The sequence below is a fragment of the Dermacentor andersoni genome, chromosome 10, assembly GCF_023375885.2.
Source record: "Dermacentor andersoni chromosome 10, qqDerAnde1_hic_scaffold, whole genome shotgun sequence".
Lineage (NCBI taxonomy): Eukaryota > Metazoa > Arthropoda > Arachnida > Ixodida > Ixodidae > Dermacentor > Dermacentor andersoni.
In genome coordinates, this window is record NC_092823.1 from 138,059,536 (window position 1) to 138,072,862 (window position 13,327).

Consider the following 13,327-nt stretch of genomic DNA (forward strand, 5'->3'; position numbering starts at 1 on the left):
CGAAGGCACCCGTGTACTTAGATTTAGGTGCACGTTAAAGAATCCGGGGTGGTAAAAAATTTCGGAGTGCCCCTACTACGACGTGCCTCATAATCAGAAAGTGGGTTTGGCACGTTAAAAACCCCATAATTTGATATTTGAATGCAATTTTTTTTAAGTCCATCGAAGTCGTCGTGGGCAAAATACAGTCGTCACTCACAAGGCACCGTGATTCGCAGGGCTTCTGCTGCCCGTGCGCGGAGGACGAGTGCCCCGCGGGTGGCCGCCAAAGGCGCTGCGACTCCGCCGAACGCAGTCCCAGCACGCACTGCCTTCGGGAGAGCCCGTACTGGTGAGCCTCACGCGCGCTCTCCCGGAAGCAGCCAGCTCGTCCAGTGTACGCTCCAGAAGTAGTTGTCAGTCAGGACAAGCGCAGCACGTTTCGCGGCTGCCGTATCACATAGTGAAAGCACGGCAACGCAGTATTGTCACGTTACAGTGATGGTGAAGAACACGGTATAGTAAAACTGTGAGTCACGAGACTCTTTACTGGACGAACCTGTGCCCGCAAGGACAGGCTACAGTGCAACGAAAGCGGCGAGCAGTGTCGGCGATCGTCGGAATCTGCTGGTCAAGCACGACGGCTTGTATACACGACTCGTCGAAAGTTCCGGGGTATAATCGCTGGTGCTCGCGTGCCTTCCAGAAACTACTACACAATTCGTGTCGCGCACGCAATCTGATTACGCAAGGTTCGGTGAGAACATACACAACAGATAGAATCAACAATAGCATCCGAGTAAGTTCCAATCATGCAGGCGCGTTTTGCGCTGAGCGATAACTCACGGTTGTTAGCGGGTGAAATGCAGTCCCCGAAAAAGGCATAAATAAGTACACGTGCCCATATGAATATTCTCTTTTTTATTTCTTCACGTGTTTGCGTCGCTTGCTTTTTCGTGTAGTTCGCAAATTTTCTTCCCTCTTTCGTGTCCCCGTACAGAAAATTTGCACATGACCATATCTATATTATTTCTTCAAGAAGGGAAACGTATTCTTTCTAGATGCCTGATCACTTTGAGGCTGCAGCGGTTTTGTTGTGCTTGGATTTTTCGCTGTTGTTGCCTTGCATACGCGGCTATATCTACTAACCTGAAATTACCCGCTATTATGTGTTCTCTGGAATAAAAATTCCCCTCGGTAGTCGGTGCTGTCTTGTGTCACATATCTGTACGTACCCCCCCCCTTTTTTTTTTTTTTGTTTCGCGCTGTTCCACAGATGCACCAACTCGCCCACCTGTCGATAACCGCGTATCCACGTCCCTTGCAGGTACTCGGTCACTGCGCTTGCTCCTGCCGTCGTCTACCACGCGCTCGAAGTGCACGTCTTCAGGAAAAGCGGGCCCAGCTCGTGGCACAGCGTGACGGGACCCAAAGGCGTCTTCCTCAGCACCGACAACCCGACGAGCCGCGCCGGCGACGTGAGCACGCCACCTTCTAACGCAGCTCGTGCCCTCTGTGTCGTGCAAGCCTCCAAGCCTGCACTGCCAAGCTGTCAAAGGGACACTAAAGGTTACTATGAAGTCAAGTTAAAATGATAAAGCAATGCTCTAGAACGTCTAAGGCGTCAATATAATCGCGACAAGAGCTTTAGTAACCGAGATATTGAAGTAAATGCATGACACGATTTGACACCCCCCTCCGCGACATTCCGGTACTAGCCCGATGACGAAGGCACTCCTCATCATATCTTATGTTACTAGTACTCAACTACTCGTATTAAAAAGATCATTTCAGTAGGTTATAAGACGGAAGAAAATGCTACTTGTCTACTTCTGTTCGATTCTAAGAAAAAATAAGAGTTTGACGTTACCCTTCAGTAGTATGGGTGGTCGACAGGTTTCGTTTTCGCTCGACTCTGCGCGCTCGACTCTGCGCCGCGCACGCTTTTAAGTTTCAGTTGTTTCGTTATCGCGTCGTTCTGCGCTGGTTGTGCTGGCTTGCGAAACTTGCATTTGGAACAAGCAGTGAGAATGCCACGTCCATGTGATGTCGTGGGATGCTCGAACGGTCTGCGGAACTTGGCCAAGGGCAGTTGCAGCGGCGAATCCAACGTTACTTATCACTGTGTGCCAACGAGTGAACCTCTCCGTTCGAAGTGGTTAAGTGCTGTACCTCTGCCACAGTACGTTGGCAAAGAGCCGAAAATCGCATAGTGTGCTCGCTGCACTTTCGTCCAGAAGATTACGAGTTCAACGCCGACTTCCTGAAGTCGTGTGGAGTGCCTTTCAAAGCAATGCTTTCCCGTAGCGCTGTTCCGTCGGTCTTGCCTACATTCTCCGGAGCGCAAGAACAACTGCAGGTCGAAGACGGGGGGCGTTGAGTGCGACATTTGGTTTTCACGAAGGAAAAGCTACAAATGTGCGAATATGTACAGCCATGACATACAGCTGCCGTCGTAGTAGTACGCAACGACGCCGGCAGCGCGAGCCCTCAGCAGCAGGTCACGTTCATAAGTGCTTAAATAACTGAAGTCCAGCAGAGCATCGCGAGCCAGTGTGTCGTTGTCAGGGTCGTCTATTGCAACGAGCGTCAAAGTTGGCGTCATAAAATAAAGAACCAGCTTATCGTCGCGCGCTTACCCTTCCGCTAGCCACCATAGTTCCGCTTTCGCACTGCTGTCGGCTCTGTCTTGTCTCTGTTTCTGGCCGCGTGTTTGCGTTTTCCGTAGAAAAGCCGTAGCGCCGCCTGCGGGCGCCGTTTTACTCGCCGACGACGGAACGTCACTATGAGACCATGACCACACCACTCCTCGATCGGAGGGCGGGTGATTTGAACTGCGCTAGAGGTACGCGGACGCTTCAGAACGCATTTTCTCTTAAAATAAGTCTCTTCTTCGCACGAAACAAGTGTTTCGGGGTTTCTGGGATGGTATTTCAGCAGTCCACGCTGACTGGATATTAACCTTTAGTGTCCCTTTAAGGAGAGCGTGGTTCTCGTGCGGCGGCGTGGTCCATGAACCGCGTGTAACAGCCAGCATTGCAGCCGTACACCAGGCTGTCGGAACGCGCAGCCGAACGCTAGCGCGGGTACAGAGCAGGCGCAACATGCAAGAACGTGCGCATTACTAAGATTGGGTACGGCGAAGAACTGGCAGACACGCGCCGTATATAGTGCAATATTCCTTTGTTTGTTTGTTTGTTTGTTTGTTTGTTTGTTTGTTGTTTTTTTTGTTTTTTTGTTTGTGTGTTTGTTTGTTTGTTTGTTTGTTTGTTTGTTTGTTTGTTTGTTTGTTTGTTTGTTTGTTTGTTTGTTTGTTTGTTTGTTTGTTTATAATACCCTCAATGTACATGCATTACGTTACAGGAGACGAGAAAGATATTTTATTATGGTAAAAAAAGAAGAGGGGAAAATACAAGAATACAGCATAAATAAACACGCTATTGAAACAAATAATGCGATGTTACAGGACTATGTTCAAAAACACAAGAATCTTAAACGTAAGGAAGTAAATACAAATGCCCTTTGTAGCATAAAAAGTAATTCGTTAGACGGCACTGATACAAAGTAGCAACAAAAAGCGTCGCAGTCTCGCGATACAGGCGAAGCATTGATTGCGATAGCCGATTAGTAGACAGCTATCCGAAGCACAGACAGCTTTTTCGGCCGCGTAAACATTCGCTTACCAACCGAACAAGAACGCTGTCACCGCGCACAAGCAAACATGAACACATCACGCTAGAGCGCGAGCACTCGCTGCAAAACGCTGGACACTGGTGCGAGCGAGCGTGGCAGCAGCAGCGAGCGAAGCGACCTTCATGCGTTCTATCGCTCCAACGCAAAAGCGGCGAGAACACAGCGAGCACAAAGGTGCGAGCCGTCTGCACATCCCTTTCAGGATACGGCGCAGGCGACCGCGCGCGGCCGTGCAAAGTACGCGTTTGTTGGCGGAGTCGAAGCCGCCCCCCTTCGGCGCTGCCACCCCGCTTTCCTCCGTATATGGCGCGCGAGATTGACCCGCGATCATCAGTTCCCCTTGCGCCCGGTGGCGAAATGTGCAGTTGCTGCCAGAGCACAACACATCACGGCGACGGCGACGCCGACGGCAAAAATGCGCCTGGAGTATCCATATAATTGCTGTCACAATAAAATAAAACAAAGTTACAGCGCTAGTTCACACGGCGGCCGCATTTCGATGGGAGCGAAAACAACCGTGTACTTAGATTTAGGTGCACGTTAAAGAACCCCAGGTGGTCGAAATTTCCGGAGTCCTCCACTACGGCGTGCCTCATAATCAGAAAGTAGTTTTGACACGTAAAACCCCGTAATTTAATTTTTTTTGCGCTAGTTCACGTAAACTGAAGCACTTTTGAAAACAATGTGGTCGTTGGACCCCTTCCCATCCAAGAATGGATCGCTGGAAAAGTTGGCAGAATCTTGGGTATAGATGTCGAGTGTATCAACGCAGCACTTCTGGAAGATGTTCCCTTATACAGCTTCGCTGTCTTTGTACGCATTTGCGTGCATCTGGGAAAATTGTTTTCTTTTCCAACGCCACTGCTCACCCGTTGGTCGTCCGTATCGATCACATGAGCGTGTATCGGCGTTGACGAGAAAGGAACGAGCGCTGCAGTGAGTTGGAAAACAGCGCAGCATATCGGAATGACGATTTCTGATGTTAGACAAAACACAACAGCCCAACATGCTCCACAATGTGCGCGCGTGTAACTATGCATAGATAGTTGACATTTGATGAGCATTTTTTTAGAATCCTAATGCAATCACCTTGCATTTCTTTGATTTGGGTGGGACATAGCACAGCATGCACACCTATACCCAAACATGTTTGCCTATCCATTAACGTTATGCAAAGCCACAATGCTGCATTGCCAGCTACCTGCAAATTGCTCCTCATAACATCAATTCGCACAGTTCGTGGGATCTGCATAAATTTATAGTGTGGTTTCATCAATGCAAACACAGTGTCTAGTGAGCCATATAAGCCGGCCTGCTGTGACGTCATCCTATCAGACGGAATACCCACCAACCGATACTATGCCTATATAGAGAAAGCTGCGCTTTAAAATACAGGCACGCACCAGAGCGCTCAAACATTGTTACCATTATGCGTGTTTCTTTTTTTATGAACGAAATTTGGCTTCGGTAGATAGAAGGGAGCCCGGAAGCCCCAACAATGCACGAGTGCGCGACGGGCTCGAGCGGCGCAGGGCAGTATCGAAGGCCCAGTGCAAGGGCAGTGCACCCACGCAACCGTGCGGGCCCACTCAACAGCCCACGTCGAATAGGGAGCGAACACTGTCGCGAGATCCCAGCGTAAAACCCCCACTAACTGTAAGATAATTTAGGCATGTAAACTTTCTAAGGCGTGAATAAATTTACCTTGTCATTTCTACCCTAGTGCCCATACACCCTCTGCAGCACGCACAAAACGCCTCACGTACACGCTGCGGCTACGTTCCTAATAGAGCCTTCACGATCTTTTTTTTTTCTTTAGCAGCAGCTTCGATTCTGCGTATTTCTGGCAATGCAGCAATTGAGGAAAACTTATAAAATCGTGGGGTTCCCCAAACCCCACACTGGGCTTTGAGCGACGCCGTAGAACATTCGTTTTCACCATACGGGGTTCCTTGCCCTACAAGGCAGAGTAAACAACGAGCTTGTTTGCATTGATCGGAACGCGACCACCCGTGAATAGAGCTATCCCGAAAGACTTCTGAGGGTTTGCGACGCAGTCTATCGTTCGTGTACTCGCAGACTTTGGGAAGCGCTGGGTGAAGACATTAGCCAACGCAGACTGTTATATCTGTGATGACGAGGTCAAGAAATACAGCTTCGCTACGTCTGGATTCCATTTATTAAACTTTTCCAAAGTATGAATGGCTGTACAACTCAACTAAGAGTCGTTGTTTCAACAGCACAGTAGCAGGCGAAGGACGGACAGAAAAACGAATCGTTTTGTCGACAGAACGCAATTGACGGAAACGCCCATTGCTTTTATGTTAGTCTTCCATCTGCTTCTGCGCTGTTCAGACAACATGGATCACCAACCAGCCCATTTGGACACGTTGATTAAGAGTCGTTTGTATTTGACCGCTATGTGAAAAACACAACTAAATTTAATATGAAGCACTGTTCAGCCTGCTCACGATGGCAATGAGTTGATATTCAGATGCGAAGGAAGTTGCTAACCGTTTTCATGGAGCCACGAAACGAAGAGATCGTAGAGGAAGGAAGGAAACTAGGATGCAGCATGACGTCACGCAGCCACCTTTCGCACTCCAACTATGAGCCAGGCCTTTCGTTTTTTATCTCTGTCGTGGCTTCAAAAGTCGGCCCAACACGTGACTTCAGAGTCTTGGCTGCGCTCGGCAGAGTCGACCGGCCCGGTGTGCTTGGTCACGCGGTAGGTTCTAAACCAAAATGAGCATGTTCGGATGTTTTGACGTCCTCTGTGTGCACACGTTCGCCACCCGATACGCGCTCGTGAGCTTCAACGATCGAGTGCGGCACCCGCATGTGTCTCTGAGCGCGACGGCGGTGGAAGACGCTAAAAGCTAACCCCACGGGATCACGTGCCGGTACTTGCTTCAATAATATCACGGGACGCCCTTTTAACGTTTTTTTTCCCTTGCTCCACGATAGCGGTGTCACATTCAAAGGCCCGAAGGCGAGCCTCAGAAGAGAGCGTTGCGGCATTCAGGTCGGCCTTGAGCAACGGGACAGTGAGCGCGATTGGCGTTCTCGTGGCCAGGTGGTGGCCAAGTACCTGAGCAGCGCGGAGTCGGCGCCTGCGCTGCCCTTCGAGACCCACAGGCTTCTCGTCCCGCACTTCGCTGCCGGAATGGCGCCCGACGACCTGCCGCCGCACATGAGGGTGCGCCAAGTAGACGCCTGTAGAGCTTAAGAGGGAAAGACTCACTTGCTAACTTTCATTTTATTCGCTATAAGACGTACGTTGAAATTGCGAAATTGAAGCCGAGCAGTAGTCAAGTCACTCGGGCCATAAGGCTAGCATCACTTTTCAGACACGCGTTCCGAAAATCCGATAAAAAAAACATTCGCAGTGCAGTCACGGGGACACTGAGCAGAAATGCTAAATCAATTTAACCTGATAATTATTTGCTTAACAACACTATTTTCGTTAACTTCGTGGTAAAAGGTTGGTTACTATAGATACAAACATGAATGGCAAAGTTGCATTTTTTTTAATTTGGCGCCGTATCCCCGTCGCCGGTACGTCAGTGCGAAGTCGCGCATTTGAAAGTAACTGTTCGAGTTTGGCCGTTGTTGGACAGAAAAAAAAATTCCCTAAACTTGCTAAATTAATTGGCACCTTTAGAATATACGATGCAGCCAGCGTTTACCGAAAAACAATTAACTATAGGCCCGATTAGGCGCCGTCAAAGTCTACGCCGTTACCGTGAGCTGGCGCAGGAAGCGCGGCCGGTCTCGTTCATTGCGTCTTTGCCGAGTTGCCTCGCGGTAAGAGTCGCCTATTTTTTTCTTTATAGTATAAACGGTATTTACTCATAAAATCTCAAGTTCTTTTTTTTTTTAATGTAGTCCTGAACATTTATGCGGAATCTTCTAACTAGAACTCCAATGTGCTACTTCGTAATATATTGAGGATGGATGTCTCGAAAGTGCTGTATGGGAATTTTCGCTAAGCCGACATGACATCACTAATATTTCGCGATTTCAACATTCATCGAAGCACCACTAAAATGGGTCCCGCTGCGCCGCTTTTCATAATCAATGCAGAATGGGGCAAGGGACTACCTCCTTGTTCAAAATCACGTGTTAGGCCTTGGTGATGCGGCGTGCTCCAAGGTCGGTTCATACTTCAAAGCTTTCTGGAATCAAGACGAACGCTGTCAGCGCCAAATTGGAAGGTAAGAACGATTGAGCGCCTATTGGGATTACAAGGAAATTTCTTTTACGTTTTGTGCAATACATCAATCTAAGCCGGGATGACATCACGTCAATTACCTCAGTGCCATGTACAGAAGGCAATAACCCAGTAAATGACCCAACAAACCCAGACAGTTTCATTCACAATGTGTGCATCACAGCACTACAAGAAATCATATGTTAAACGTCATTCAAGAAATTGATATAGAATGTAAAATTACGCTTACTTATTCATTTGTCGCTTTCTACATTGTCGCAGCTGCCTGGAGCTGCAGCCCTTAGACATGTGGTCTCGAGACAACGTGAGTGACCGGCAACCGCACGTCAACGGCATTTCCTTACCGGGCTCATTCTTCTACACGCCAAGCACCATTAAACTATCAATGACTCAATCCATCCATTTATTTCCTTTTCAATAGGAGGAAGCGGAACTAAAAGAACAGCTTGACAGAGGTCCTTTTCCTATTTGCTTGGCATACACAGTAGACGGCATATCACACCTAACGACGATTCTGTACATTTAGCAGAAATCAAATAGAGGCGATAACATGACACGTACACTGAAACTTCCTAAGTGCATTGCAAATACTCGTACTCAAATAAATTCAAGAACTGCTGATTATGGGATAGCAATAATACAGGAGAAACATACAAGTCTATTTAACAGATACGATAAAAACAACCTGATTTCAATGTTAGATAAGAAAACGGATCGAAGGATTCTCGGTGCAACTGATTTAATAATGAGGGAAGGGTATGTGATGAAGACTGTTTAAAGTAGTTAGCTCGCTTAGTCGGTATTTTCCATAGTTTCTTATTCCTGGTAGGTGGTATACTGCATCTATAGATAGTTTTGCGATTTGTGTTATGACTGTGTCATTCTGCTTGACAGGCAATTTATAGCACATTAAAAATATATGTTGTTACATAACTTTTGCAGGGGAGAAATATTACACTCTGTGAGCTAGTCTTTAGAGAGCTCGTTATAAGGTACATTAGCAATACATAATACCGCCCTTTTTTTCTTTTTTGACGCAGATGTTATTTGGACATATAAGTCCTACCCAAAACAAGGTGACAACACTGAAGCGGTGAAAGTAGCAAGAATTTTAGAGTATAGCTTTAACGTTTACGCGGAGTATATGTCTCAATCAATGGTAATTACGCCGACAGCCAAAGAAACTTTGGAACAGAGGTTACTCTGTTCCGAAGTTCATATGGTTAGAGAGGCTACAGCCGAATAAACTTTGGAACATGATGTTTGAAGCAGTTATCAGAGCAAAACGTTACAGTAAATTCACAAGTCACATCAGTGCGGTGGTTAATTGTCTCCTACACTCTAAGGGGTGATCACTTCTAAGTCTTACCGTATTTGTAAAAATCGCCTGCTTCAGATAACATGATTTTACTCTTACTCAAACAGGCGAACATTACTTTCACAAAAAACTGAAGCACGAATTCAACTAATTGACAATAATTCACTAATTAACTTTTAATTACTTACTTTATGTCAGAAATGGCAATTTGCAAATTGTAGTCGGTGAGTTTGCAAGGCGTATCCAGTTAGAATGAATTTCCAGAATTACACCACTTTGTTCATATGCGCGATCAAACTCTTGTTCCAATTACTTTTTTAGAAAACGCTCTTTTATGCATTGAAGCACAAAGGTAACTGGGACGCCCATGTTTTTCGTCCTACAATTCAGGAAATATCTAGAAACGGCTGATATCCTCGAAATCTATTTCGAGTGGATACGTCTTGCAATGTCACCGGCTGCAATACTTAATTGCAAATATGCTGTAATTATTCATGAAGTTAATTAATTATTTTTGTTAATTTGTTGAATATTTGTTTCAATTTTTCGTGCTACTACTGTCCACCTCTTCAAATAATCCAGCTCAAGTACAAGAATTGTGCTGTCTGCCACAAACAATTCTCAATTCTGTAAAACCTAAGCCTGATCACCCCCCGTATGATCTAATACAATAGGTCTAAGGGGTTTTTTTTGCTTATTTTATTTCATTAGGAAGCATGGCACCACACTAAAATACGACGATGGGGAGTAGCATTGTGAGAGGGAATTCATTGCTATCGCTGGAAAAACGTGACAATGCAATCATGAACGAATGTGAGACAAATCATTCGTTTATTTCTACTTACAAATGCTCACATAAGAATGGGAGTGAAGCAAAACATTTGTAGTGAGCACTAAAAAAGTTAATTTTACTTCGTGTGAACTTTGTTGGGCATTCTCTTACGAGAACAACCGCAATGAAATTCGTGCGCCTGCATCGACGCGATTGCTCTGTGCGCTACCCACATTAATCTTTAATAAGGTTTTTATTATCATCATCATCAACTTTTGATTTTCAATTTTTATTGAAGTCGTCGTCTTATCAAGTATGCCCACTTCGAACTAAATACGCTTAGCCATCCGCCGCACGTTTCGTAAACTGCGCTGTATCACCGCATGTCACGCGCGCGTGCACTCAAAGCACAGGAAATGACTAAAATATTAACGATGTGAAAAGAAAATACACAAACAGAGATATTGCAAGTGCATGGAATAAAAACGGGATGCAATAGGAACCACTGTCAGTGTTCATGCGACGTCGTCAGAGTGAGCGTGACTTAAACTGGAAGGATTAGATTTTGATTCTAGGGCTTTACATGCCAAAACCTCGATTTGATAGTGAGGCACGCCGTGGTGGGGGCGCCCGGATTACTTTTTACCACCAGTACATATTTAGCGTGCCCCCTATGCACGGTACACGGGCGTTCTTGCATTTCGCCTCCATTAAAATGCGTCCGCCGTGAGCGGGATTTGATCCCTCGACATCGTGCTTAGCAGCACCATTCTATAGCCGCTAAGCCAAAACGGCAGGTCGTAAATTAAACTACGCATACACACAAGAAGCTTTTGGTCCAGTAATGTGGATGGTGCGTGTAAAATTTAAAATAATCACCTCCCAAGCACTCCGTACAGATGGTTAACCAGCGAAGCTGAAACGTGCGGCGCCGGTTTTTATCACTGGGTTAATCCCGACGGTTCAATAAACGACGGGTTGGTAGGGTGCCCGATCCTCGGTACGCAGTTGCTACTTGCGCTCGGCAGCGCGAGTCTGTTCTTGTGCCCGGGCTGCAGCATTGACACGGCGTAAACGAGCTGTTGGCGGTGTTGCTGATCGACAGCTGCCTGCTCCTAAGGAGTACGTACGACGCGTGGCCTACCCATTTCTGAGCCGAAGAGAAACTGCTGTGCGCGCGCTCGGCTGCGACGCAGAGCAACGAAGTCACTACTGGCGCAGCTAATCAAGCACCACCTAGATAGCACAAGGCATTTTCACACCGATCCATGACGTTATGTTACCAGGCCCAACTACCATAAAATCTAATGGGGATGCTCCCGAGTAGGCAACAGGCATTTTGACGTCACCGCTTTCATCAAGCCAGCCTTGTCAATGGAAATTTCGGGCCAGGTAGCGTGACGTCATGGATCGGAGTAAACAGGCCTTGTGCTAGCTAACTGGTGTTGGCTAACCGCACGCTTCTCTCTCTCTCGCTCTCTCTCTCTCTCTTTCGTGCATGTGCATGGGGTTGCGCCGGAGGAGTTTTCGGCGTACAGGCGATCGACAGACGGACGGACGGACGATCGAGTGGGCTAGCCATGTACAACTTCGCTGTAAAAATGCTCTTAGGGCACTTTTCTTTCAGTGCAATGTCTCCGTGTCATCCCAAGTCTTTGTCTGAGTCCCAAACAGCCCACATTCGTTTGCGCCTCGTCTGTTCCACCTCCTCCTCTGTGTCGTCACAATGCGTGCTCGTGCCGCTAGATCATGACTTTATCATGGCTGACTTCGCTTGTCGTTACCAGAACCTTATTATCCCCGTCGAAGTTCATCTGGCCCGAACATGTCGTAGAAATGTCGTCCAGCATTGCAGTGTTCGCGCCGCAGGAACTGCGGTCTCGGGGAATAAGGACCGAGTACTTGTTGGAGGGCTTCGCTGATCCCACGGACGACCCGATCTTGCTGAACGAGAAGACAGGGCGCCGCTACCTGACTCTCCGCTACGCAGGCCCTCACCTCAGCGTCGCCTTCCTCGAGATCAGCGCCGACGGGCTCAGGCGCCAAGCGTCCGAGTGAGCGGCTCTTTCCTAGCAAAGAAGGTCGTTGCATGAATGGCCGACGCCATCGTGACCACCATGTTCGGGTATTAGTACGATGAGAAGCTGCTTCCGTAACGTTACGTGAGAGCGGTCCTCACAAGTCTAGCCACAGTACGTGAAAGAATCGCGAAACTAAGTGCTGGGCGAGTTGGTATACACATGCACGAGGCTTCTTAGCTGGGCTTGTTGACTTACGTACGTACATTGTGGCAAAACAGCGCAGACGACGGGGCGTGTGAAAAAATAGCCATTCCGCTCTGTGAAGGTGGATGACCCGCGATCACACATGGCGATGTGCTAGACTAGGGTGCGTGTACCTGTTCGGCATGATAATGTGCTGTCGCGCATGATTGTTATCTACGAGGCGGTTGTGTTTCCCTCTCTTTTCGTCGCGGCGAGGCTTTAAAAAGGATAGCGGAGCTGCGCCGAAGGCATTCTGTGTACCTTCAGGCGGAAGTTATGCCGGATCTTTAAAAAATGGGGGCAGTTTGCACTAGTGGTGCAAGGCTGGGTCACAGCGGAGCTAGTTCCAACTTTTGGTAAGTGTTGCTAAGTTTTGCAAGGTTATGCGTGGCTTGGCTAGGTTCACACTAAGTGTTGCTAGGTTTTGCTAAGTTTTGCGATGTTATGCATGGCTAGGCTCATACCAAGTGTTGCTAGGTTTTGCTAAGTCTGCAAAAAGATAGAAAGTTGGGACAACTGGTACGGTAACATATCTTGAATTGTAGCGCGAAGTGACACACTAGTGCTCGTCCTTTTTGCTTCTAGTCTCTATCTGTGTCACTTTGCGCTACAATTCAATATCACGTTTGCTAAGCCTTACGAGGTTATGCATGGCTTAACTATGTTCATACTAAGTTTCGCCAAGTTCTTGCGAGAACATACACGGCCAGGCCGGTAAGCCACACAAGCCACAGCAAGTCACACGCATATAAGCCACAGTACGTGCATCACCAATTCATTAAGTACAGTGCTTCAGTACCAGTCGTCATCATCGTCAATTCTGTCCGAGTCCTCGACGTCGAACCGGGTATGGGCAAACGGCAGGTCTTCGGCAAGCGCATCTTCGCCATTGTAGACTTCCACGATCTCGTTGTCCCGCTGCTCAACCGATTGCCCGGGCTGCAGCTGTAGATTATCGAGGCAAGGCGTGGCACACTTGTAGCCATGCACCCAATTCTCCATGATTGCATTTAGTGAGTCACCCCTCCGCATGGTAGCCTCGTCCCAAGCCGGCTTCTTACTGATCT

General features: G+C 47.6%; 1 protein-coding gene and 1 long non-coding RNA gene across 2 annotated transcripts in view; both read left to right on the forward strand.

Moving 5' to 3' along the window:
• Window positions 1–222: 222 nt before the first annotated feature.
• On the forward strand, window positions 223–8,300 carry LOC126543729 (uncharacterized). The gene is made up of 3 exons (XR_008608339.2): window positions 223–1,457; window positions 7,759–7,889; window positions 8,168–8,300. It is a non-coding gene; the product is annotated as an uncharacterized lncRNA (long non-coding RNA).
• Window positions 8,301–11,832: 3,532 nt separating this feature from the next.
• LOC126543730 (uncharacterized) overlaps window positions 11,833–13,327 on the forward strand; it is a 50,284-nt gene continuing 48,789 nt past the window's right edge. Inside the window, exon 1 of the mRNA XM_055078181.2 lies at window positions 11,833–12,050. Within this exon, the coding sequence (XP_054934156.2) occupies window positions 11,833–12,050 (218 nt within the window). The remainder of the gene's footprint in view (window positions 12,051–13,327) is intronic.